This window comes from Spermophilus citellus (genome assembly GCF_964194105.1).
Source record: "Spermophilus citellus genome assembly, chromosome: 3".
Lineage (NCBI taxonomy): Eukaryota > Metazoa > Chordata > Mammalia > Rodentia > Sciuridae > Spermophilus > Spermophilus citellus.
Genome location: NC_138184.1, coordinates 89,144,693 through 89,171,059, shown reverse-complemented (window position 1 = coordinate 89,171,059; position 26,367 = coordinate 89,144,693). Strand labels below are relative to the sequence as shown.

Here is a 26,367-nt window from a genome sequence, read left to right as displayed (position 1 = left end):
CCCCCCTCCCACCCCCCAGTAACACACAACTCAAAGGGAGTCAGAACTCCAGTGCAGTAAAGAAAGCTGAGGAAAAGGTTTACGGTCTGAGGAGTCCGTATGTTAATTAAGAGCAAACCAGGCCTCAAAACTCAATAGCTAGGCAGTTCATCCAAGGGGGCATCTCCGCTTTGAGAGGACCGTCCCAGCACAGGCCGGGCACAGGGAGGGGAATTCAGTCGCTCCTTTCTGGAGGGTGTGCAAATCTTTCCAATTCCTTGGTGCCTTGTTTCTGGCCTTTAAGGCCCAACCATCAAGGCCTGATCCCTGGTGGGGACCCGACGGCATAAATGTCCTGGGAATGAGATTCCATCCAACTGTCGGCTCTGAGAGTCAGAACATTTTGCAGAAGCGAGTGGGTTTCCTCCAATTGCAATCTTGCCTCTGGGGGCTGGGGGAGGCCAAGGGTGGGGGTGGGGGGCTGGTCAGAGGGCAGCAGGTTTCTATGGATTTGAAATCCAAGCAACGTCCTGTGAGAAAGTTCAGCACCAGCTGCTCCCGCTGCCTGCTCCCACCTCCTGGCCCTGCTATCGTTTTAAGGAGACAAACACGCAGTCAGTCAGAGAAGCCACTTGGTCTTCGGAGGTCCAGGAGGAAGCAGTGACGGAGGTGGTGGTGACAGTAGGGGCAAGAGGGTGGAAGTGCCAGAAAAATCTAAGGGCTTTGCATGTCCATCTGGGCTGCTGGGAACTTGGAAATACCCAGCCCCCAAGGCCCCGAGGAGGTAAGGGCATGGCCTGGACCCAAGGAGGCCAGCCCTTGAGGACTGGGCCCGGCACCTATAATTCCTGGAGTCCTGGAGGCTGGTGCCAACCCCACCCAGGGCTCAGAGGGTGCCCAAGTCCCCTCTTCCAAAACTGGGCCAGCTGAGGAGTGTCTACTGTCCTGCAGCTCCAGCCTGCCCACTCCACAGCAGTCCTGGGCAGGAAGGAGCAGGGTGAGGAAGGTGGTGGCCGCTGCCTCATCCAGACCGAGAGGGCACTTTGTAAAGGGAGATGTAAAACAACCAGGAAACATGCCAGAGGTCACCTCAAGGGCACAAGGCACAAAAAAAGAAAGTGGAAGGAATTGGTAGAACAGTGAAAAGCCCCCGACAAAAAAGCGAATTCCTGATGGGTACCACCCTCCAATAGCTTATATCGATAAATAGAGAAGTGGGGGGGAACAGCAGCAACACAAATATGATCTTGGCTTCCGAGACAGTGTGGACGCTCCTGAGCGGTCAGCCCGCCTCCCAGGACAGCCGCTTCCGGGTTCGGGTGTTTCGCTTCACAGCAGAGTTCTTCAGTGTCTGAGAAGTTTCGCCGTTCTGGGTTTTCTTGGATTTGCACTTGGTAAACTTGAAACGTTAGTAGTCCTGTTCGCGCCCAAGAGGAATGGCGCTCACAGCGCTTTCTAGGGTGAGCCTGCTGACGCGCCTGCCACGGAACGCGGACCGGAGGATCGAGCTCGGTGTCTACATCTCTTCGGAGTTCTGTTGAGAGGCCTCCAGCTTCATCTTTTTAGAGGGTGGCACTCCTTCCAAATCCTTGGGGGAAGAAGGAAGAACACAGAAAGACGCGGGTTAATAAGCAGGGGAGGGATTCAGGCCCAGGAAGAAAGCGAAGGAAGGAGGAGCTGGCGGTCCCAGCCCCAGCCAGGCTTGCAGGGGAACGTCGCGCCCCGGTGCTTTCAGAGCTATGCAAAGCCCCTGCCTGGCCCTGACGAGCTTCTCACCCCTTCACCCCACCCAGAAGGACCAGGCTTATTTGTGAGGCACCGTCTCATCTGCAGTGAAGTGTGACGGTAATTATTTGGTACACCAGGTTCAGGTGCACCTGCCCAGGCCCTAGGCAGTCTCCCAAGGCCCAGAACCACTGTGTCACCTGGACTATGCTCCTCCAGGACACAAGTTCCCAGCCCAGGGCAGACCCTCAACCTTTGTTAAATGTACACACACGCACATTATTCTGGGGAACAGTCTGTAATTGTCAACAAATTCCCAAGACGTCCCATGACCACCCCCCCCCCCAAAAAAAAAATCAAATATCTACTCACTCACCACCCAGTTACCTTGGCCACCTGAGAACACCTGAGACCAAGCTCTGGGTCACACTCCTCCTAACTCACCAGTTAGGCCACTGGCCTGGGAGACAGCCCCTGCTTATTCAGCACCTTGCAGCCCCCATTCTTTCCATTACCACCACCTTTTAGCAAGTCTCATTCATGGCCTGCCCGCCTCTCTTGCTCACCACTGCCCCAGCCACTCCTGAGCCACCACCTGCCTGGATGATGCAGTAGCCTCCACTGCGGCCTCCCACATGTCCCCCAACCCAGCCCAAGCACCTTCCTAAGCCATCGGCCACACAACGGGCATGAAACCTCCCAACACTTTCCCTCTGACTTCAGAACAAAATGAGACTCCTTTCCAGGGCTGAAGAGGCCAGGGGACCAGCTCCAGTGGACTCTCCCTCTCCCCTGGCCCTCGCACCCTGCCCCAGCCTCCCTTTCACCCCCCCAGCCTGGCTCCTGTCCTGAGGCCAGAGCGCCCTTGGCTGTGGCTGCCCAGAAGCCTGTCATTGCTGGCATTTGCACCCTTCAAACACAATTCCTCTCAGCTCATGCGGACCCCAAGACTTCCCGACTCATCACTCTTCATCACATCACCCTGTGCCTCTCCCTACGCAGCACTCGGTCAGACTTTGTGTCTAGTCTGTGTCCCGCTGAGCCTGGTCTTCAGCCCATGAGAGCTGCCCCGTGTCCCTGGTACCCAGCACACAGCAGGTGCTTGGTGTTAAATATGAAATACAGGCACTGGGCCTGGATACGGGCTGGGCTTCAGGCTTGGAGGAGGCTGTGTGAGCTTCTTCTGGGGACCCTGCAGCAGGCGCCAGGGACTCTGGAAGGCCTGCTCTCTTCCTCCCTGAACTTTGTTTCCCTTAACTTAAGAGCATACAAACTCCACAGGGGTGTTAACCGGAGAAAGTGGGCTGTAGGGCTCCCAGGGAAGGTGGCCCTGCTCAGGTGAAGGGCCTTCTGTTTGGCAAAGCACCAGGCGAGGGTGACGGTGAGGGAGCTCAGATCTGGACCTAGAGTCGACCTGCTCCACATTGGGAGAGAGACAGAGGAGACAGAGGAGTGAGACTCGGGCCAGATCAAATATCAGGAAGGCAGAGGGGTCTTCCCAATGCAAGGTGGGGAGGTGGGGATGGGAGGCAGCATGACTGATTCAAGCAGATGCTGACACTTGGTTATGACCCAGCAAGGGGCCCAAGTAGCAGCCTGGGCTCAGTTGCAAAGGACCCCCCACCCCGCAGAGGCTCCCAGGAGCAGGACCCATGTCCTCCTCCTCTATTGCTTGGCAAAGGCACCCAGGGTGACGGTCATGGACACTGCTTGATGGATAAATGGCAGTTCCAACTGACAAAACAATGAGAAAACACCTTTCAAAGCATCCCCAACAGCCCACCGGGCTCCCGGCTGCTCTGGCAGGCCCTCTGAGGCTTCGCTCCAGGTACCTGAGAGATTGTGGACATCTCTGCCGCCAGCCCCGACTCTGCAGACGGCTGCCGTTCTACTTTCTCTGAACTGTTCATCGAGTTTTCCATCGAAGACTGTGAGTTCTGCTCATCAGAAGCGTCTGGGAGAAAAGCAAGACGACAGAAGCTGTTTTCAGATACGTGAGATGCGTTGCCAGATGGGCCAAGTACTAAAAATACCAGGAACTGGGTACTCTTGTGGCCAGCATCTTTCAGGGCTGGATGAGCTGTGGGGCTTGGGAAGCCTCCTCTTTACTTGTTAGTGAGGCTGTTCTAAGCAGGCGTGGGTTACAGGCTGCTCAGGGAATATCTATTAGCTGCCCCGCAGCAGGACAACCTCAGGATGCTTCGGGTGCCTGGCGCCCTCTGGTGGGCCTGACGTGCCCAACAATCATGGCTGTCCACTCCTTTCCCCTTGGGGAGGTGGCTGGCAGGGAGGTTTTGCCTCGTTTCTGTATAGAACCAGCAGTCTCCTCTAGAGAACGGACCCTTTATAAACATTTCTCTTAATAATATGGGTGTTCCTCTGATATCAGAGCAATGACTTCGTGCAAAAAGAAAAAAAAAACAGTTAAAATCAACCTGTCATCTCAAACCACCCACAGATAGCACAAAACAACATTTTTAGAGGATTTGTTCCCATTTTTTCTAGACTGTTCCCCTAAGTGTCTCTCATTTTCCTACTTCCCTGGATGGCAATCACAGAGAAGTTTTCATGTCTTTACAAATTCCCTAATCACAAGAGCTTACAAGATGGCTGCCCAGCATTCCAGTTAGCAAGCCCTTATCTGAGATTCTGGTGATTTGGGTTATTTCTCATGACTCAGTCTCCCTGCTTCCCCATCCCAAATTTCTTTGGCAGCAGGAAGGTGTGGACTGGAAGAAGGAATAGAGCCTTGGGGGGCGGCAGGAGCTGTGAGTTACCTGGAATTCTGGGTCCCAGGGAGGGAACAGCAAGTTCTTACCTGAGCTGCTTCATGCAAGGTGCAGACAACCGACCATGTGGTTTGGAAAAAAAAAAAAAAAACCCAAACCACACACACTAAAATAATACAAGGAATGCCTAAGCAACCCGGACTTACTTTCTGGGGTTTCTGAGGCAGAATATAAAAACGTTCAATAGGAGAAAAGCAGTCAGACTTGAACTGAAAGCCAAGAAAGCAACATGGGAACCCAGAAAGAGCCAGGGCCCCGACTGGCTGGGGTGCAGAGGGCTAGAAAGCAGGGCTGCTAGGAATCGCAAGATCCTCCATCCAGGGAGGCCGAGAGGGGATAAAGAGCTGCCATTGCCCTGTTCCTCCCCACTCGGGCAGCCCTAATCTCTGTAGCCATGTCAGGAGGCCAGCACTAGCCCAGGTTCATGTGCGTGGTTCTGAGCTGGGCATTTTTTTTTTTTTTTTTTTGTACCAAGGATTGAACCCAGGAGTGCTTTACCACTGAGCAACATCCCCAGCCCATTAAAAAAATATTTTATATAGAGACAGGGTCTGGCTGAGTCATTTAGGGCCTTGCTAAGTTGCTAAGCCTGGCCTTGAACTCACAATCCTTCTGTCTCAGCCTCCTGAGCCGCTGTCAGGTGCCACGATGCCCGGCCTAGAGCTGGGCTCTCTTGTTGCTCCAAGGAAGAGTCAGGGACCACCATCATCAGGGCTGGGCTCTACCTACAACCTGGTGTGTGGAGGGACACAGGATTTGGACGACAGATCTGGGTTCAAATACTGCTCATTCTGCCTCTGCCACTGGCTGCCTGTGGGACCAGGGGCTCTCAGTCCCAGTTGCCCCCTCTGTAAAAACAAGGCTGACAGTGTCACCCTGTCAAAGTGGCTGTGGATTAAATGGAATGACATGATAAGGTCCCAAACTGTCAACTAACTAACAGACTTGGGAGTAACTGAGGGATTATTTAGGGTACAGAGCCAAATGCTATAAACACCTAAAATTTCTTTGATGTTTTTAGTTTTACCTTTAAAATCCATGTTAATGGAGGTTCCTCAAAAAGTCAGACAAAAAATTAGCAAAGCACCCAGCAATTTCACTCCTAGGTATAAACCGAGAAAATCTAAAAGAGGGACTCTTGACTCTTGTACATGAATGTTCACAGAAGCATTATTCATAACAGCCCCCCGAGTAGAAAGAGCACAAATGTAAATGGACAGATGAATATCCAAACAAAATGTGGTCTCTCCATACAACAGAATGTTATGCAGTCATAAAAAGGAATGAAACAGTTGGGTGTAGTGGTGGATGCCTGCCATCCCAGCTCCTTGGGAGGTGGAGGCAGGAGGATTCAAGTTAGAGGCCAGTCTCAGCAATTTATTGAGGCCCCATCTCAAAATCAAACTGGAAAAAAAAAAGTTTGGGATGGAGCTGAAAGGTAGAGCTCCTGCTGGTATGTGCGAGGCCCCGAGTCCAATCCCTAGTATGCACACACACAAAAAGGCAAAAAGAAAAAGAATAAAGCACCAAAAATGTGCTATGACATGGACGAACCTTGAAGATACAATGCTAAATGAGAGAAGCCAGACTCAAAGGACCACGTGCTGTGTGATGACATCTATATGGAGCATCCAGAACAGGCGAAGCCATTGAGACCAACAGCAGACTGCTGGTTACCAGGGAACGGGGGGGGGGGGGGGGGGGGGGGGGGAATGGCAGTGATGGACTCATGGGTACAGTTTCTTTTGGGGGTGAGGAAAATGTTCTGGAACTAGGTAAAGGGGGTGGCTGCAAAACAATGTAAGTGTAATAATGTAATCAATGCCGCTGAACTTTCTTTTCTTTTTTCTTTTTTGGGTGGAACTGGAAATAGAACCCAAAGGTGCTCTACTACTGAGCACTTTTTTTTTTAAATTGTAGTTGGACACAATACCTTTATTTATTACTTTTATGTGGTACTGAGGATTGAACCCAGAACCTCACATGTGCTAGGTGAGTGTTCTACCACTAAGCCCCAGTCCCAGCCCATTTTTTGAGACAGGGCCTCATTCAGTTGCTGAGGCTGACCCTGAACTTGCCATCTTCCTGCCTCAGCCTCCTGAGTAGCTGGGATTACAGGTGTGTGCCACTGTGCCTGGTACCAGTGAATTCTTGTTCACTTATAAATGGTTATTTTTTTTTTTTTTAATATTCTTTAGTCACTGATGGACCTTTACTTGATTTATTTATATGTGGTGCTGAGGATCAAACCCAGGGCATCACACATGCTAGACAATTGCTCTTCCACTGAACTAGAAACCCAACCCCACAAATGATTAATTTTTACATTTATTTCTTGATGCCGAGCACTGGACACAGGACCTCATGTATGCTAAGCAGGAGATCTACCACTGAGCTTCACCCCCAGCCATGAAATAGTAAATTTTGTGACTTTCATCTTAGTAAAATATGGAGGGGCAGGAGGGTGGCTTGGAGATCATGAGGGTGGCCATTCACCCGGCAGATTCTTGCTGCCCCTATGCTGGGCAGACACATGTCCTAGCCAGAGGCCTCTCCCGAGAGCCAGGCGGAGCTGGCCGTGGCATGTTCGGGGCTGAGAGCAGCAGTCCTGTTCTCTGAGTGCGCTGGTGCTGGAACTTACCCAGGGGAAATTTTTTTCCTGGGGCCTAAATTTAGTCCAGGGAACTTGGACATTATGTCATTCCCTGAACTCACTCAGTAGTAAACAAGTTCAAAGCAAGGTCAATATCAGGTGGCCAGCCCGTCTGGTCCCAGTGTACCCACCTGGGAAGGCCACATGGGCCTGGGGTGGCTGGAAGAGGACCCTGGTGGGGTGCAGGGACCAAACGTGGGAGTTATGAACGCTTTAGCCCAAAATATAACTCCCACAACTCAGCTTCAGTGGCCCTTAGGACAGAGGAGACCCAGACCCTGATTATGGGGAAACAAGGCCACAGCCAGAGAGAAACCAGGAAGGCAAAGAAGCCTGGACACGGCTGCAGATGTGGCCACATGTGTCCCAGCACCCCCAGAAGTATTCTTCCCACAAAGGGTGAACACAGTGGTCTCCACAGCTGCCCAGGCCCTTCCTGCCCACTAGAGCCCCTCCCGCCTCCATGACTCCTTGCAGGGACCTGACAAGGGGAGGCAACTTTTATCATCCCATTTTATAAACAAGGAAACAGGAAGTGGTATAGGAGGTGATGTTCCCTGTCCAAAGCCAGGCAGCCAGTAAATGTCAGCCTCCATGTGACCACACCACCTGTCCCAGCCCCTCTGCCTTCCACCTGCCAAGCAACCTGACCAGGAAGGTGCTGGACGCCTGGCAGGTGTGCCATAACTGTGGGGGCTGCCGAGCGGGAACCAGAGAGGGGGCCTACCTAGTGTACGTGGAAGAGCTACAGAGGACACTCGGCTAGGGGAATCCTCTCCTTGGGGACACTGGGCAATATTTGAAAACATTTTTGGTGTCACAGCTGGGGGTGAGGGAGCATCGAATGGGCAGAGAGCAGGGATGCTGCCCAGCACCTTATCACGCACAGGAGGCCCCCACGGCCAGGAACTACTCGATGGTGCTAGGGCCACAAGCCCCTGCTCTAGGGGAGTCACCCTACCTACAGCCTCCCTGGAACAGATCCCAGCTGGATCTCCACATTTCAGTCCCATACATTTCCCCCACTCTCTTGGTGGGATTGGGGATCGAACCCAGGGTCTTGTGCTTGCTAGGCCACATGCCTAGCCCTTTTGACTTATTTGAAAATTGGATCTGCCTCAAACTTGTGATCCTCCTCCCTCAGCCTTCCAAGTAGCTAGGATCACAGGTGTGTGCCACTGAACTTTTTGTTGTGTTGGGGATCAAACCCAGCATGCTAGGCAAGCACCCCACCACTAAGTCACATCCCCAGCTCTACCTGTATTTTTTTTTCTTTTGCACCAGAAATTGAACCCAGTGGGGCTTAACCATAGAGCCAAATCCACAGCCTGTTTTTTTTTTTTTTTTTTTTTTAACTTTGAGACAGGGTCTCCCTAATCTGCTTAGGGCCTCACTAAGATGCTGAGGCTGGCTTTGAACTTGCAATCTTTCTACCTTAGCCTCCTGAGCTGCTGGGATCACAGATGTGCGTGCCTCCATGCCCAACTAGCCATGTTCTCACTGCATGTGCCATCTGACTACACAGTCCCACTGCCAGGTACAGGTCTACAGATCTACTTGTACCTGGGCAAAGGTGCAAAGAGATACGTGTATGAGACTTCCTGCAGGGACCACATGTTAAAAAAGAAAAAAAGAGAGCTGGGTGCAAGGTCAGCCTCAGCAATGTAGCGAGACTCTGTCTCAAAACAAAAACGGCTGGGGACGTAGCTCCATGGTACAATGTTCCTAGGTTCAATCCCCAGTACTACGAAAAACAAAACAGCCTTCTCAGACTTTTACTTTTTCACTTTGGAGAGATAAATGAATTCAAGAAATATTTTAATTTGTCTTCTAAATCTTCAATGAGAAAAACAGTGATTGTGGGTAATACATGTTGCTTTGGCCTTGGTGTGGGAAAGGCAGCAGGGAGAGGTGGGGAGTGTGGCAACTGGAGCAGACAGCCCTACTGCCCTTCTTCCAGGAGCAGCTACTTCCCCACTCCGCTTGTTGGTGCCCCTGGAAAAGCAGGCCCAGTATTGCCAAATATTCTGATTTTGGGAGAGAGGGTAGAAATCAATCTTAAGTGGAATTGTCCAGTTTTTAAATTCTGACATCACGTTTGAATTTAAAACAAACAACAGTCCTGGGCTTCATGGCCACCTCCACACCCCACAGGCTAGATCTAGTCTAGGACCTCTGCTCTTGTGGGACAGGAAGCAGGATGTAGCTGTGACTAAGACCTGGGAGCCAGCACAGAGCCTCTCTGGGATGAGGACGAACTCTGCAGTAGGGGTGGCCCTCCCCCAGAACCTCACCAGCTGCTCGCAAGGCATACCCTGGGATGCAGGCACCCCCAGGGAGCTCCAGACCTGCCTGCTTAGGCCAGCCTCTGCTGTCCCTCCCTGCAGGTACCCGGAGCTGCCCTCAGCCCATTTCTCATGCCCAGGTGCACCCATCAACACATGCTCTCTCCTAACACTCTAACACACCCCTCAACAGACCATCAGAACAACTGTTCAGTTTCTTAGGGTTCACAGTGGTGATTCTGTGAGAGGATGTTCCTAAGAGGCACGCTTAAGGACCAACTGCCCTATGTCTACAGATTCCTTTCAGATGGTCCTAGGAAATAAACCCTCAAATAACAACTGCCAAATTTAGCTGGCAGATACACAGGCATGTATGATGCTATTTCCATTTTTTGGCAAGGATTGCAAAATAAACACACACACACCCCTACGAATGCAGGTGTACACCCAATCTTCCCTTCACAATGAAACCACCTCTTACTGCCCCCTCTGCTCTTGCTCTGCCCTGGTCACCACCCTCTCCCACTGGGACAACTTCTGCAGCCTCCTCACTGGCGTCCCCTCCTCCACCCTGGCATCCCCATCACCTGTTCTTAATTCTTCAGGTCCTGTCATCCAAATCTCCTGTGGCTCCTGTCTCACCCGCTGTAAAAATCTAGGTGGGCACAGTGGCTTTACGAGCCCACCACTCCTGACCTCGTCCTACTGTTCCTGCCACGCTGACTCTTCCCCAGCCATGCAGAGCCCCCTCCTGCCCCAGGGCCTTCACACTGTCTGTTCCTCTGCCAGCAAGGTTCTCCCACAACTTGCCACTCGCTCAATTTGACCCTCATCTACTCGGTGTCACCTCAGTGAGGTGCTTCCTGACCACCCTATTTAAAATCATCACACTTCCTGCCATAACTCAGTAAGACAGTCTGTTCCCCTTTTCTAATTTTTAATTATCCCCACACATCTTTAAATACTGAATTATCTGATTTTTTTAATTGCTGCAAAAGAATACCTGCTCCAGGAATTTCTCATTTTTTTTCTTTTTTATTGAGGGTGGTGGTGAGGGGTACTGGGGATTGAACTCAGGGGACCTCTACCACGGTGCCACATCCCCAGCCCTATTTTTTTTTTTTTTTTTTTTTTGGTGGTGCTGGGGATTGAACCCAGGGCCTTGTGCTTGCAAGGCAAGGACTCTACCAACTGAGCTATATCTCCAGCCCTCATAGCCCTATTTTGTATTTTATGAGAGGCAGGGTCTCACTGAGTTGCTTAGGATCTCACTAAATCACTGAGACTGGCTTTGAACTCACAATCCTCCTGCCTCAGCCTCCTGAGCTGCTGGGATTACAGGTGTGCACGACTGCACCTGGCAGCTTCAGGTGTTTTACCTTCCTTCTTCTGTCATCTTCTGGGGCTGGCTGATGGCAGGGCCTCCTTGAATACCTGTGCCCTGACTGAACGCAGGCTGGCTAGAGGGAGGCCATTCTGCACCCCAGCCATGGCAGGCACGTACCTTCAGCCCCAGGGTGCTCCTTCCCGTCAGCCTGCGCCTCGTCCACTTTGGCTTCCGTGCCATCGCTGGGCATGGCGGAGTTGGGCTCTGGTGCAGGGCTGGAGTTGCTGCTGTTCTCTTGTTTGATGGGGGAGGCGTCTGCTAGGGAGCTCTGGTTGCTGTTATCGTCTGCACAGAGGGAGAAACAGGCACAGGGTGAGATCCCGCCGGGCCGAGGAACAGCAGATTGGGGACAATGTCAGCATCCCTTGATGCCTCAGGCCCCCCAGGCTGCTCTCCAGGGAAAGGTCTGGGCAGTTCCTCTGGAGCTGACCACCCAGGGCCACCCCACATGCCCTGTGAAGCCAAGGATTATGGAAGCTGGCCCAACCTGGGTGGCCTTTACTGTGTATGGAGGGGCCTGATACATCGAACGTCTTTGGGGGACACCTGAGACCTAATTCTGGGCGGGGAAAGCCATAAAGCACTGTGAAGCACACAGCATGACCCGTGAAGCAGCCTGCCAGGGCCTCCACCAGAGTGCATCAAACCTCTGCACTGACTTCCAGGTGACCCAAAATCAAAGGGAGACAGGGACCAGGTAGCAAGAGCAGGCTACCTAGGACAAGCGCCCAATCTCATCAAGTCACTGTCATTAAAAAAAAAAAAAAAAAAGGAAAGAAAAGAAAAAGGACTGAGCCGGGCATGATGGTGGTGCATGCCTGTAATCCCAGCCGCTCAGGAAGCTGAGGCAGGAGGGTGGCTAAGTTTGAGATCAGCCTCAACAATTTAGCAAGGCCCTAATAGACAACTGTCTCTAAGTTGAAAATAAAACAGGCTGGGGATGTGGCTCAGTAGTTAAACACTTTTTTTTTTTCAAAAAAAAAAAAAAAAAAAAAAGACTGTAGTTGTGACACAGTATAGGGGTGAAGTTCTTGCCTAGTAACAACCTGGCATCCAAGAGGCCCTGGGTTCCATTCCATCCCCAGCACATCTCTCCCTCTCTTTCTTTCTTTCTCTCTCTCTCATACACACACACATACCAAGGAGAAGCAGGGGAGATTATTAAGATTTACAGATTAAAGAAACCTAAGAGACTTTAAGACTAAATATGATATATGGAAATTATTTGGATTCGGTTTGGAATGTGCCAGTTGTAGCCCATTTTGGGACAATTGGGGAATTTGAATATGGCCTGGATTTTAAAAGCTATTAAGGTATTATTGTTAATTTTGTTAGCAGTGATAATGGCACAGCAGGCAGAGAGAATGTCACTCCTTGGCAATGTGTTCTGAAATGTGTAGGTACAGACTCCAACATCGTGATGCACGGAAATTGACTTGAAAATGCATTAGCACAGGCTGCAGACAACCATCACGGCTCCCAGAACTTCACACACAAGAGCTGTTTTTTAAAAAAATATGTAAATGATATGTCAATTAAGAAACTTAACACATTAAAAAAAAATTGATGCGGCAAATATGGGCTGGTGCTCATAAAAACCAAGGAAGGGGCTCACGGGGGCCATCACGTTACTTTCTCTTCTATGCTCTACAATGAAACTTTTCATGATAAAAAGGAAAAAGCAATGGGAGGTAACCGGGCAGTTACATTAGTGGTCAGGTGGTGGCAGAGCTGGGGGGTGCCAGGGCACATCTCCCCTTGTCCTGCAGCGATTTCAAAAATAGCACCATAATCTGACACTGCCTTTCTGGACCATGCTATACTCCGGGCCAAGGCCAATTTTGTGAAAGTGAGTGTGGGGGGCAGCAAAGCACTCTGATAGCCCTGGGCACCTACAATGAGGCAGGCACTGGGCAAGAGCACTTAGTTGCCTGTTTTTGAGACAGGGTCTTGCTGTGAGGCCCAGGCTGGTCTCAAACTCCTGGGCTCAAGTGATCCTCCTGCCTCAGCCTCCCAAGCAGCAGGGATTACAGTTGTGTGCCATTGGACATAGCCATGGGGATTAATCCTCTCAACAACCTACCAGGTAGTCAATGTTGCCATGTTTACTGTATGGAGGGGGAAACTGAAGCTCAGAGCGGCAGACACACTGGTTTAGGCTGGTCTGCCCAATTCCTAGTTCTGTTTCTCTTGTCTACTCAACATGCTGCGGAGGTGCCAGGCAATCACACAGCCCAGCTCGGTTAAACTAGATCTTTCTTTTTCTTTTCTTTACCTTTATTTTGTTTATTTATTTTTATGTGATGCTGAGGATCGAACCCAGGGCCTTGAACATGCTAGGCGAGTGCTCTACCACTGAGCCACAATCCTAGTCCAGGATCTTTCTTTAAGTATACTTTGGTGCCCTCCTTACACAAAAGCATCCTCTTATGAATTCTGGACAAAAAAAAAAACAACAAAAAAAAGTGTGTTCTCCTGATTTAACCTGCAAGAAAATCTAAAGTTCTTTCTTATGCAAAGATACATGTGCATTTACAGCATTAACAATGACAATATACACTAATGCTTAACGAGCTAGCTGCAGAAACTGGCCTGGAACTTGGTAACAGCAGGACTCTGATACCTGGACCCACTTTAGTGGAATCCTGGGGACCAAAGAGCTCAGTGCTGATGACCCCCCCCCCCCAAGCACTGTGGAACACCTGTCAGGCCCATGTCTCCCATGTCTCTCCCTCGGCCTTCACACCTGTCTTGTTGTATGTGCCCTAGAATGGAAAGGATGCAAGAAGGTGGACATGGTGCTCACATCCTGGGAGCTCCTCCACTCAGCATTCTGGATTTCTGCATTAGTTCAGGCTATGAGCCTGGATTCTGCCTGTGAAGGACCTCGAATGCCAGCATTGGGATAAGATGTTACAAATTTTCCAACTTCAAGTTAGGCAAGTCACTTCATCTCTCTGAGCCTTAGTTTCCTCATCTGTAAAATGGGACTTTTTATTAGATTCAAATGAGGTAATGCTCGAAAACAGGCCTGGCATGATGCTTGGCACGCCGTGATGATTTGGTAAGTGGTAGCTGTTAACGTGCCAAGGCTTGAGAGAGACTATCATTTAAATCCTTACAATGAGTTTATAAAGCAGGCACCACCATCCACTTTCTACAGATTAAAATGAGACAAACCCCAAGGCCAGAGGAATGCCACAGTCCAGCCTGAATCTTGAGTCAGGCTGGCTTCTTGGGTTCCTGAGAGAGGGGCTGCTGGGTGATGCCTAGGAGCGAAGTCACATCCCAGCTCAAAGGTCCATTTTTAAAAAGGAAATGAATCTTGACCATGATGACGTGGATACTTGTGGGGCTTTCTTGACATGTTAATGGGCAGTGAAACCCCATGTGCCTTTCTGAAGCCAGGTCTTCCAATAAAGCAAGCCTTCCTGGGACCTGGAGCCAGGGATTGGGTCTTCCAGACTTCTTTCCCCAGAACAAGACTGGTGTGGGGGTCTGAAGGCCTTAGAAACTCCAGTGAACTCCTCTTCCATTTACTTACTTAGTTATTTCTCTGATGCCGCCTTGCTATACAAAAGGTTTGGGATGGACAAAAGTACAGACATTGAAATCAAAATCGAGAGGTGGATGGCGGTAGGGGTGGCAGGCACTATGACCCCGCGGGCCAGCCAGGTGACAGAATGAGGCGAACCTGTGGGCCAGAGTTCCATCCTCCCTACAGAACAACTGCTCCTGCTCAGCTTGCCACTCCCAGGGTTCTAGATCTGACTCCACAAAGAATGGTAATAGAGCAGATTTCCTGACTTATAAATATTAAAGGCTGCTATAGTTTGGATCTCAAATGTCCCCAAGGGCCTACATGTGAAAAGCATGATTGGGAGGCGGTAGAAACTTTAATGTGGAGCCTGGTGGAAGGCGGATGTGCCCTTGAAGGTGACCGTGGGACCTCAGCCCCTTCCTCTTCTTCTTTCCCACTCCCCTCTCCACACACACACATCTTAGCTACAAGATGAGCAGTTCTGTTCTACTTTTGCCACGATGTGCTATCTTGCCACAGGTCCAGAAACAATGTCCGTGGACAGTCAAGCCTTTGAAACTGTGAGCTAAGAGAAACCTTTCCTCTGTTTAAGTTTATTAACTCAGGAATTTTGTTATAGTAACAGAAGCTGGCTAACACAGAAGCTAACTCAGTTTTGTTAAAAACTTCACACTGGAATCTCTGAGAACATTTTTCTTGTGGGGTTGGGACAATCAGGAAGGGACACAAGGAGGCCCACTGGCGCTAGTTGGAAACTATCTGGGGTTTTGACGTGGGCTGCTTACATGGGAGTATACAGTTTGTGAACATTTCACAGAGCCATATGCTTAGGATTTGAATCTTCCCCCCTCAATAAAAAGGTAAAAAGAGAAACAAACACCCACAAGGTGTGAAAATAAGAACCTGGGTAAGTCACATTTCAGCCTGGATTTGATACATGGGACACAGGTTACAACTTTTTTTTTTTTTTTTTTTTGGTACCAGGGTTGAACCCAGGGACACTTTACCACTGAGCCACATCCCCAGCCCTTTTTATTTTTTTATTTTGAAACAGGGTCTAGCTAAATTGCCAAGACTAGCCTCAAACTTGAGATCCTCCTGCTTCAACCTCCCAATCACTGGGATTATAGGTGTGTGATTGCTGGGATTACTGGCATGTGCCACGGTGCCCAGCTCAAGTTACAACTTTTGAAATTAGATAGCAAGAAACTGAATGCGGTGGCACACCCCTGTGATCCCAGCAACTTGGGAGGTTGAGGCAGGATGATTGAAAATTCAAAGTCATCTTCAGCAACTTAGCAAGGCTCTAAGCAACTTAGTAAAACCCTGTCTCAAAAAATCAAAAGGGGGTGTTGGGGTTGTGGCTCAGCAATAGGGCACTCACCCTGCACGTGGGAGACCCTGGGTTCCATCTTCAGCACCACTTAAAAATCAATAAAGAGGGGCTAGGGCTGTAGTTCAGTTATAGAGTGCCCGCCTCACATGTGTGAGGCACTGGGTTAGATCCTCAGCACCACATAAAAATAAATAAAGATATTTTTAAAAAATCAATAAAGAAAATAAAGGTATTGTGTCCAACTAAAAGAAATAAACATTTTTAAAATAAATAAATAAATAAATAAATAAAAGGGGACTAGGGATGTGGCTCAGTGGTTAAGTGCTCCTGGGTTCAATCTCTAGTACCAAAAAAAAAAAAAAAAAAAAAAGAAAGAAAGAAAGAAAGAAATCCATTTTTGGAGCTTCTTAGTAGCAAAACAAAATGGGAAAAAGAAAATACAGTCATTTATATGGTCAGCCAGACCCAGGAGGGAAAAAGAAACATATACTCCTCCCCCCCAACTCCTCCTGGGCATACTGGGCTATAGAAACAGCGGTGAGGTTTCTGGTCACGGCGGGAGGAGAGGGTCTTATTTTTGTCTCTGGTTTATTTTGCTTTCTGGCTTGGTGCACTGGGGATAGGAACTTCCTCTTCTCTGCAGAGCCTTCTCCTTGGCACAGAGGCCTCTTGGTCCTGCCCATCCTCCTACCCCTTGCCTGGAATGTGAACAAACCTGCTAGAGAAACAAAAACACAACTGAGCGCTTCCCAAGGCCCAGGGACCTGGCAGCTGAGGCGGCGGCTGTGGGGAGCTCACCGTGCATGTCCATCATCCCGGGGGAGGAGCTGTTCTCTGGGGTGGTGACCTCGGAACCACACTTCTCGTCTTTGCCTTTTTTCTTATTCTTGTTTTTCTGGAGGGGAAAATGGAGCAGAACCAAGTCACTGAATCACATGTGAGGACACATGTGCGAGCAACCCCGGGGAGTGCTATGAATGTTTTATTCCATTCCATCAACCTGGAGCCCCAAACTTCTACAAGGTTTTCTTTGGTCTGTATTTAAGTGTGTCCCCCTAGAAGCGGAGCTCTGGGCCTCCTCTGCTTTGGAATCAAAGAAGGGAGATGGCTGCAGCTGGCCTAGGTGCAGCACCCTGGGAAATATCCCTTCTCTGTGGAGGGATCACTAGTGGTCAGGCAAACGCTGCGGCTGGCGGCAATTGTCTCTGCCTCTAGGAAGACTGGCAGGTGCCAGGTGAGGCCAGGTGAACCCCGGTAGGCAGGGGTCACTGATTCTCAGTAGCTTCAGGTCCCCAAGGGCTGCCTTTCTCCAAGTGTAGGGAAAGAGCAAAACCCCAGAGCAAAAACCCATGCTACTCCGTTCTAGTTTTCAGTGTCGGGATGGATCCCAGGACCTCAGGCATGTTAGGCAAGAGCTCTACCACTGAGCTGCACCCTCAGCCCCCATTTTTCACCACAGGAACAGAATCATGTTGGAAACCACCTGTATCCATCAGTCAGAGACTCATTAAATAAATAATGGTATACAATGTAACAACTACAGAGAATATGGCCGCTTCCCCTGTACTAATAGGGAGCCATCTGCAAGAATATTAACCTATGAAAATATTTCAGTATTTCTAAGATGTATAAAAGAAAGGTGTGGAACATGTGAATTTCTCATCAATGGTGAGAAAGGGACAGACATGATTTGTAAGCTCAGGCTCCCTCTGGAAGGATAAAAACAAACTGGGAACACTCCAGGGAAGAGAAGTGGGGTGAGGGTGCATGCGAGGAGGACAGGCATATCATAAGGAGAGCCATGTTAGGGCTGGGGCTGTAGCTCAGTGGCAGAGTGCTTGCCTTGCATGTGTGAGGCACTGGGTTCAATCCTCAGCACCACATAAAAATAAACAAAATAAAGGCATGCTGTCCATCTAAACTACAAAAAATAAAATAAAATAAATAAAAAATAAAAAGCCATGGTAAGGTGTAATAATACAGGCTGGGGATATAGCTCAGTTGATAGAGGGCTTGCTTTGCATGCACAAGGCCCTGGGTTCAATTCCCAGCACCACGACAGGAAAAAAAAAAAAAGTGTGAATACACAAATGCTCAGAGATGGAAAATAGACTGGAGGTTACCAGGGATGCAGGGAGTGGGGAACAGGGAGTGAGTGATCACGAGTATGAATGTTCTTTCTGGGGTGATACAAATGTTCTGGAATTGTAGTGGTAGTGGTTGCACAACCAGGGATATACCAACACTGAAGCGCACTCTTTGAAAGAGTCAAGAATGTGGGGCGCAGCTCCATGGTGGAGCACTTGCCTGGCGCTTATGAGGCCCTGGGTTTGATCCCTAGAACTGCAAGATTGAAGTAAATTTTGCAGGGAGCCATGATGCACGCCTGTAATCCCAGCAGCTCGGGAGGCCGAGGTAGGAAGATCATGAGTTCAAAGGCAGCCTCGGCAACGTAGGGAGACACTAAGCAACTCAGAGACCCTGTTTCTACATAAAATACAAAAATGGTCTAGGGCTGGGGCTCAGTGGGTAAGCGCCCCTGGATTGAATCCTCTGTACCAATAAATAAATAAATTTTATAGTATGTAAACTGCCTTAATTTAAAAACATTTTAAAGTAACATTTGGATTTTTGAAACATTTTACATATTTGCAAGAATGAAAACTTCCAGAGTTCTGAAGTTTAAAAAATGGTATTACTGTATACTAATTGGGTATTATTTAAAACAATCAGGAGCTAATCACCCACAATGCAGATTCCCCAGCTCTAACCTCAGAGATTCTGATTCTGTTGTCTGGGGCCGGGTCCAAGAATCTGCATTTTTAATCAAGATGCTCAGCCAGGCTGGGAACCTTGGCCCCACAGGGAAAGGGGCGGGTGAACTGGGCATCACATCTCAGACAGGGAAAGGCATGGTGCTTCCGGAGCTGATACCTCATGTGTGCTCAGTGAGAAACCCAGGAACTGGACAGCAAAGCCCCACTACACAGAGGAGGGAGTGGAGTCCCCACGGGGTGGGGCAACCAGTCCAGCCTCATAGGTTAAGCAGGGCTTCTCTGCCTGACTGCGAGTCCAGCACTCTTGGCCCAGCCTGGAGCTGCCCCGTCCTTCCGACGGCCCCTCTATTCCATTTTCTCCTTGATCATATTCCACTTGGCACTTCCCTGATGTCTGTTTCATGCTATTCTATAATTATCTTCCCCCAATGAGATTAGAAATTCCTTGAGAGCAGGGACCACATCTTCTCAAAAGCAGCCGGCGTTTCTACACCACTTAATGATGAGCGAGGACCAGGCACGGGCCAGAGCCAGGAGCCACCTCCAGGAGCTGGGCTACCCTGCTCTTCTTCTGGAGACTTGCAGAGGACCAAGTCTCAGTCCCTCCTCTAGGAGCCCAGGACAGAACCAGAAGGGAAGAGAAATATCGAAGCCCTCAGCCCCACACTGACCCCCCTGGGGCAAGCTTGCCAAACAGCACCAATATGGTGTCTCAGCCCTATTAGCAGGTGACTGGCACCAAAGCCAGGAAGCTGGGAAACCCTGTTTGCAATGCCTGGCAGCTGCCTGCTGTGGTTCCCTCAGGATCCAGCAAAGCCACTCCAGCTCCCTCAAGATGTCTCAGGAGACATAGTCCCACCCCGCTTAACTCCTCCCAAGAGCCCAGGCAACCCTGCACCAAGCTTTCTCACTCCTAGGGCCACCTGTCACCAGCAGCTGCAATGAGCAGAAGGCTCCCAGGAGCAGGCAGCATGTACTTTGGAGTCAGACAGACCTGAACTCCATCCTTGGCTCAGACACTAGCTGTGTAACTCTGGGGAAGTGGCTTCACCTCTCTGAGCATGTGTCCTTAATTGTATAGAGATTTTAAAAGTTCAATTCCACAGGTTCAGTATGAAAAGTAAATGAAATAATAAGGTGAAGCATGAGCTCAGGGCCTGGCAGATGTTAAATGCTCAGGAATAGGACCACAGTGTAGGGAGGGTGGGAGTGGCTGTGGATACCACTGTCCCCACCCCCAAACCATGGTGCCCTGGACCTGGGGAGGGAGCAGCCTTGTACTAGCTGTGTCTCCACTGGCAAACCATGGGGCTTTCAGTACAGAAGACACAATTTGCAGGGGACACTCCTGCCACTCTGGGGCTGGATTATGGAGGAAGGCAGGGACACAGGTCCAGTAGCCTCTCTGGGTTTAGCTGGGTCCCTGTGCTTGCAGGTTCCTTTGGCTCTGGGAATGGCAGCAGATAGGCCTTCTCCCCACAGTGGGAGGAGCACAGACTGGCAGCCCCAGCCCTGAGGCCAACCCCCATACTCACATCATCAACTTTCGGCTCCGTCACAGGGACCCATTTGTAGATTCGTAGGGATGTGTCACCAACAGTCACCCACTTCTTCTCCCTGTGGAGGATGAGGAAGAGCCCATCATTAAGGCGGCTTGGAGTTGGAACCTGCTCATCCCTGTGGCAGGGTACAAGTCACACTCCTTGGAACGGAAAGGGAACAATCCCTGATGGCACAGAAGTGGCCTTGACCCCCAGCTCTGCCCCTTGATAGCTGGGGACCCTTGGCAAGTCACGTCACTAAAGTAAGCCTCATCCTGCCCTCCTGAGAGCAGAAAGCACAGTACAGTGGCCCCCCGTCCTCTCCCGCCATCTGCCTCTTGGAACAGCTCAGAGGCTCTAGAGAGCAGCATCCTGGACAGAAAGGGTGCCCTCAGGGGTGACGCTGGGAGGCCATGAAGGGCAGAGCCTGGCCTTGTGAGGAACATCTCTGTGCCCCTACCTTCAAGGTTCTTCTGCCCTGTCTGCCAGGCCACCACCCTCTGAACTCTGAAGGACAGAATCCAGGCCTCTAGCTGCAAGAGGCAGGTTTCCAGATGAGGAGAAAATTATAAGCCACAAGAAGGAAAAGGGGTGGTAATAATTACTGCCCTCTCCACCATCACCACCCTGCTCTGTGCCATCGCTACTTTCTAGATCATTGCTGCTGCCACAGAACTTCCGTCAGACTGTGTCACTTCCTGCCCCACTTACTCAGAGCCACACACCTAGGGGGACAGAGGCTCAGGGACAGCTTCCAGGAATGGAGCTTGGGTCTGAACTCTGATATTCCGGCCTCCAGCTCTGCCATCTCAGAGAAGTGGGAAGTCACTGAGGATCTGCTGAGGGCCTGGCAAGGAACCTGGCTGATTCTGGGGACTCATGGGAAGCCCTTGGGGCCAGAGGCACACCTGGCGCAGGTGGTAGAGCCTCCAGAGACCCTCAGTAACTTCTACGATAACAGTTTCACTGGAACTGAAAATTACATGTGGTACGAGGACCTCCTTGAGTTGCCTGACACATTGTTTTTGGCCTTTCTACCCAAGCTCACCCCTGGGTCTTCCCCTCTGTGGGTGCAGGGCCCATGCACACTCAAAACCAGCTAACCAAAACCACAGACACCTACACCCCCGACCTCTGCCCGCGCGGGTCCCACATGTCCCTGCAGGAGGAAGCCAGGGCTTGGCTTTCATTATACTACCGACCACTTCTAGGGCCTTCTATGTGTTAAGCACCAGACATACTTTCTCTAATCTCTACAAAACCTTGGGTATCAGGAAGTGTTTCGTGCCCCATCTGACAGAGAAACCAAGGCACGGAGAGGGGAACTCATTCTCTCCACAGCCAGTGTCCAAACCCCTGGAGCCATGCTGCTTTTTGGAACAGTCTGTGAGGCTGCCACCCTCATCCCTCTTACCAGGCAGAACAGACAGGTCAGCACAATCCCAATCTTTTGCCACCTCCATTCCAAAAAATCAGAGGGTACTTGAAGGGACAAGGATGTTTCCAGAAACACCCTCTGTAATAAGGAGAGCCACAATCATAATGGCCACTGTGCACTGAGGGCCTGGTGCATGTGAGGCTTCACGCCAAGCACTTTAGACTCTTGGCCAGAGATTCCCAAAAGGTGGAAAAAGGGACCACTGTCACCACATTTTGTAGGTGGAAAAACAGGAAACCCAGAGAACCCTCTGCTGAGTCCCCAAATTATCAGAGAGACAGGAAGCTGTTCTCCTGGCAGTGGACATGGAAAGGGCTCCTGGACAGAAGCAGGAGTGTGGAGAACCCCACTGGGCACTGGGGCTCCACCAGCCACTTCCCAGGGAGAGGGGCCTGGAGCTCAGGTGTAAGCTATGGAAGGAGCTCTTGGGAGGACAAACCGGGACTTCACAAACACGTGGGACAGGAGCCCAAGCCCAGGGGAGCATCAGAGATTTCCCATACTGCCGCCCAAGCCCATTACCCCAGGACATGAGACCCCTCCCCAATGAGGGTACTAGGCTGTTCCCACCACCTCACAGCCAGGGTGACAAACGAGCAGCCAACAGACGTGTTTTGTTTGGCCTGCCGAGTACTTTTAAAAATTTGAATCGATTGCCAAACTTAAAAAAAAAAAAAAAAACACATAAAAAAATCCAGACTTCTGGCTACTCTCAAAAACTTGATCTGGACCCACATGCCCCGAGGCATGCCAGCTTGCTCCAGATGGCATGATGTAGCTCACTCACCCCCCCCAACTCCCACCACCTGTAGGCACTGGGGCCGGGATTCAACATGACCGCAGGGCCATACCCCAACCTAGCTATGAAACTGCCCCTCAAAACAATAGACTGGGCTCAAGGAGCAAAAGCATGTGAGGTCTCCCCCACATTAGGAACACATCCCCGGGCTCCTATATAAACTCTAAGTACCCATCCTGGATTCTCTAGGCCAAGGCCAAGTTCCAATGTTCTCCTTGGTCCAAAAGTAAGGGCTGGCCAAAGAGACCATCTGGGGATTGCCCCCACCCAAGGGGACCCTCTAAAGAGAGCTCTCTCTCCCTCACTTTGTATCCATGCCCAGGGTTGGTCCTGACACTTTAGGCCAGGCCTCATCCAAACTAGGCGCAGGTCCACTTTACCTGCTTGTACTGGCAGGAAGGTAGGTAGCTGGGACAAAACCCCTAAGGAGTCAAATGAGGCCCCAGGCTCAAATTCAGGTCTCTTCCAGAGACAGGTAAACAGGCCTCAGTCTTCACAGCAACTCGCTGAGGGAAGCCTGCAGGTGCTGAGCCGACCCAGGTCTATGCTCACCTTGCAGCTCAAGCCTTTGCCTCCCAACCCGTGACGCCCCTTCCCCACCTCTTCTCCACCCACACCGGGCCTTATACCCCTGGCCCAGTTTGCCCAAACAGAGACCCACCATTTTGCTTTTGCTTCAGCCATCTTCTGGCCTCACACTCCACAGCCTGCCTTCCTAGGACAGCAGATAGAAAGGAGGGCACTGCTAGCTGTTGGCTTCTTCTGCAGGGGCAGGGGAAGGGTGGGCCTGGCAGGGGAGGGGGGTGGATTTTGAGGGTCACTGATGCTGAGAAGAATTCCCCCCTAGGTTTAAGCACTGACGGGTATGCCAGACAGCTTGCTGTCCTCTGGATGAAACGCGGGACACACGCTGGGGGTGCAGCTCAGCAGTAAAGCATGTGCTCAGCATGCGTGAGGCCCTGGGTTCCTTCCCCAGCACTACAAACAGATGAACACAGGCTTCCTAGTTAAATCTGAACTTCAGAAAAATGGATAGTTTTTTGATATAAGCATATCCCAAATTTTGTGTTGAATACACTTACACTAAAAATATTCTATTTTTTGGAGGGGTACAAAGGATTGAACCCAGGGGCTTACACATGCTAAGTATGTGCTCTACCACCCAGCAGAAACATTTATTTTTAAAAATTATTTTGTTGTTTATCTGAAATACAAATTTAACTGGGTGTTCTATATTTGCTAAATCTGGCAACTCTCCCTCCTAGCCAGTGGTGAAATGCATGGTTGGTGGCCAGTTAATAAACAACCCAAAAGCCTCTAGGGCTAACTGGAAGACCCATTCTAAAGGCTCAGCAAAGCCAGATTCAGCTTCTCAGGGTCGCTGGAGAAACCTGGGCAATGAGACCATGCTTTCTGCTTATAAGAGGAAAAGGGGGGAGGTGCAAAATTCAAGTTTCTACAAAGTCCACCTTATAATAAGGACAACATTCACAAGTGTTCCTGTGAGCAGGACAATGTGCTTTTGGAGACATGACCTTAACCACCTCCAACAGCCCCAGGATGGGAGAGAGCCACTGAGCCCCTTGTTGCCGGGGTTAGAGAACTGAGTTACATGGACTGCCCAAGGTCACAGCAAAGAAGTGAAGCAGAAGTTCAACCAGGAGGTCCCAAAGCCTGAGGTCTGTAGAGGACTCGAGGTGCTGTTTCCTGAAACACAGGAACGGACTCTGACAGAGCCCCCTCCCTATAGTGGTGTCTGGCCAGGACAGAGAGGCCGGCTGCTCTGCTGCTCTGCAGTCTCCCGGGTAGAAAGCCCCAACCCTCCATCTGCCCTCCCTGCAGAGCAGCTGGCAGCCCTGGCTGCAGCTGTCACTGGGTGCAGGAGCCTGGGCAGGGCTGAGAACCTGGGACAGGAGGCCCCACCAAGCCTCCAGGAGCTGAGAAGGGCAGCTTGCTTGGTCCCTTTCTACCCTCCAGGCTGGTGACAGCCAGAAGGGACACAGGCCCAAACACCAGCTCTTTCTTTGCACAGGGGCTGAGGCAGGGAAGGAGGTGACTCCAGCCTTCCCACTGGGAGTCCCACAGGAGAGAAGGTTATGGGTTGTTTTCCTGTCTTGTGTTTTGGCCTGCAGCTGTTTCTGCCATTTTTAAATGGCTTCAATTGGGCACTGGGCGCCCTGCGCGGCAGGGGAGCTCCCGACGGCACCCAAGACTTGGATCTCAACTTTGGAAAGCCTCTCCTTCTCACGGTTGTGAAAATTCTTTGTCCCATTGGAGCCAAACCCAGCCCACGGCCGGGCATCCAGCCATCCGCAGACAGCCCTTTCCATAGGAGGCCCGGGAGCACGTGGACTTTATTGATTTTCCCCTTGCCTTTTTGTTGGGTTTGACTCAGAAAGGACAGCTAACTTGTGACACCACCTGACCGGAGGCTCGCCCCCAGTGGTTTTTAGAGACCAAGGCGTTACTCAAAGAAATGACACCCCCAAATATAAACAGAGCCTGCGTGGGGCCTGGTCAGGCTCTAGAATTTTAATAAAAGGTCAGGATAAGCCCGCGGGCGCTGACACTCAGGGACACTGTCGCGGCTGCTCCTCTCCCTCCCGGACTCTGGTGAAGCCGTGGGAAAAACATAATAAAGTTGAAATCAGGGAGCGGGGAGTTTTCAACAAGTCCAGTGCAACCTGGCGATCTGCTCGCGCCTCAGGCCTGGCCCTGGGGTCGCTTCCGAACCAGACCCTGCCGAGGCCATGAAAATGTGCCAACCCACTGATTATAACGAGGCCACGCCGGACACGATCTAATTTGAGCTTGAAAAACACGCCCGGCCCACGCCGAATCTCGCTGTTCTCCAGCGCGGAGAACAAAAACAACGGCTCTCCCCGCAAAACAAACACGAGCTCCGGGTCGGGGAAGGGCAGACGCGGCCCAGAACCGGTTTCTGGCTCCGAATATGAGCCGGCCCGCGCCCCCCGCGCTCTGGGCGCCGCGCAGAGCCGGGTGGGTCGTAGGTGCCCCGCGCCCCGCGGCCGCCCGCGCCGCTGCCTCCCGGCGCTCGCCCCCATCTTTCTTCCTCGCCAAGAGCCCTCGCTCCAGGCAGCCCAAAGCGCTAAATTTAAACGGCTCGCGCTCCGCAAACTCCGCAGACTCGAGGGCGCCGGGCCTGGGAGGCGGGGAGCCGGCGGGCGGGCGAGCTGGGAGGGCAGGAGGGCGGGAGGCCCGGAGCGGGCCGGGACGCTGGGCCAGCGCTTCGCCGCCCGGGGCGCGCGGGGAGGAGACGGCGGTGGCGGCGGCTCGCTCGGTGCCTGCACAATGGAGCTCGCGCTCTGCCCGCCGCCGCCGGCACCGCGGCCTCGGCGCGCGGGAAGCCGCTTTCATGTGACTTGCACAAAACGAAATGGCTTCTGGGGCCGGCCCCGAGCCCCCCTCCCGGGAGCCGAGCGCCACGGCGGGGGCTGCCCGCCGCTCCAGCCGCCCGGCCCCGGGCGCCCGCCGCCTCCGGGCTGCCGCCGCCGCCGCTCCAGGTGGGCGACAGGCGCGAGCGCACCTGGGCAGCGGCCGTGGCCCCCGCCTGGCGCAGGTGACCCGGCTCGCGCGCCGCCCGCCCGCTCGCCCGCCCTCGCCAACTCCGGGCCCGCGGCCGGCAGGGCGACCCGGAGCGCTGCGCCCCGAGGCTTTCTGTGCCAGGGTAGGGTTCCAGGCAGCCGTGGCGCCCAGCAGCAAGCGAGCGGGCGGGCAGGCTCCTCGGCTTACCATTTGCGCACTTTCTCGATAGCCGCCATGACCCTCTTGATATCATCTTTGGCCCGGCTCCTGGTCTCGGCTCGAACCGACCTGCCCGACATGGTTCTGGCGGGGAGAGAGGCTGGGGGAGCGCGCCCGCCGGGTCCTGCTCGCGCTCCGCGGCGGCCACACTCGCGCCCGCCCGCTCACTCACTCACACACAGACACTCACACACTCACACACATACACACACACAAAGCCTGATGCCGCCGCGCGCCCGGGGCCCAGTGCGCAAGCGCCGGGCGGCAGCTGCACCGAGCAGGGGGAGCAGCGCCGCCGCGGCCGCCAGCAGTGCGGCCTCCGGGCGCCGCCAGCGCCGCCGCCGCCGCCGCC

At 51.8% G+C, this 26,367-nt stretch overlaps 1 protein-coding gene across 1 annotated transcript; it reads right to left on the bottom strand.

Moving 5' to 3' along the window:
* Positions 1-399: 399 nt before the first annotated feature.
* BCL7A (BAF chromatin remodeling complex subunit BCL7A) lies at positions 400-26,367 on the bottom strand. Its single transcript, XM_081284648.1, has 6 exons — positions 26,004-26,367; positions 20,008-20,089; positions 16,494-16,590; positions 10,936-11,103; positions 3,537-3,658; positions 400-1,567 (listed from the first exon to the last, which is right to left on the bottom strand). Exons 1-6 carry the CDS (start codon positions 26,093-26,095, stop codon positions 1,496-1,498), a joined length of 633 nt encoding a protein of 210 aa, XP_081140774.1. The 5' UTR covers positions 26,096-26,367; the 3' UTR covers positions 400-1,495.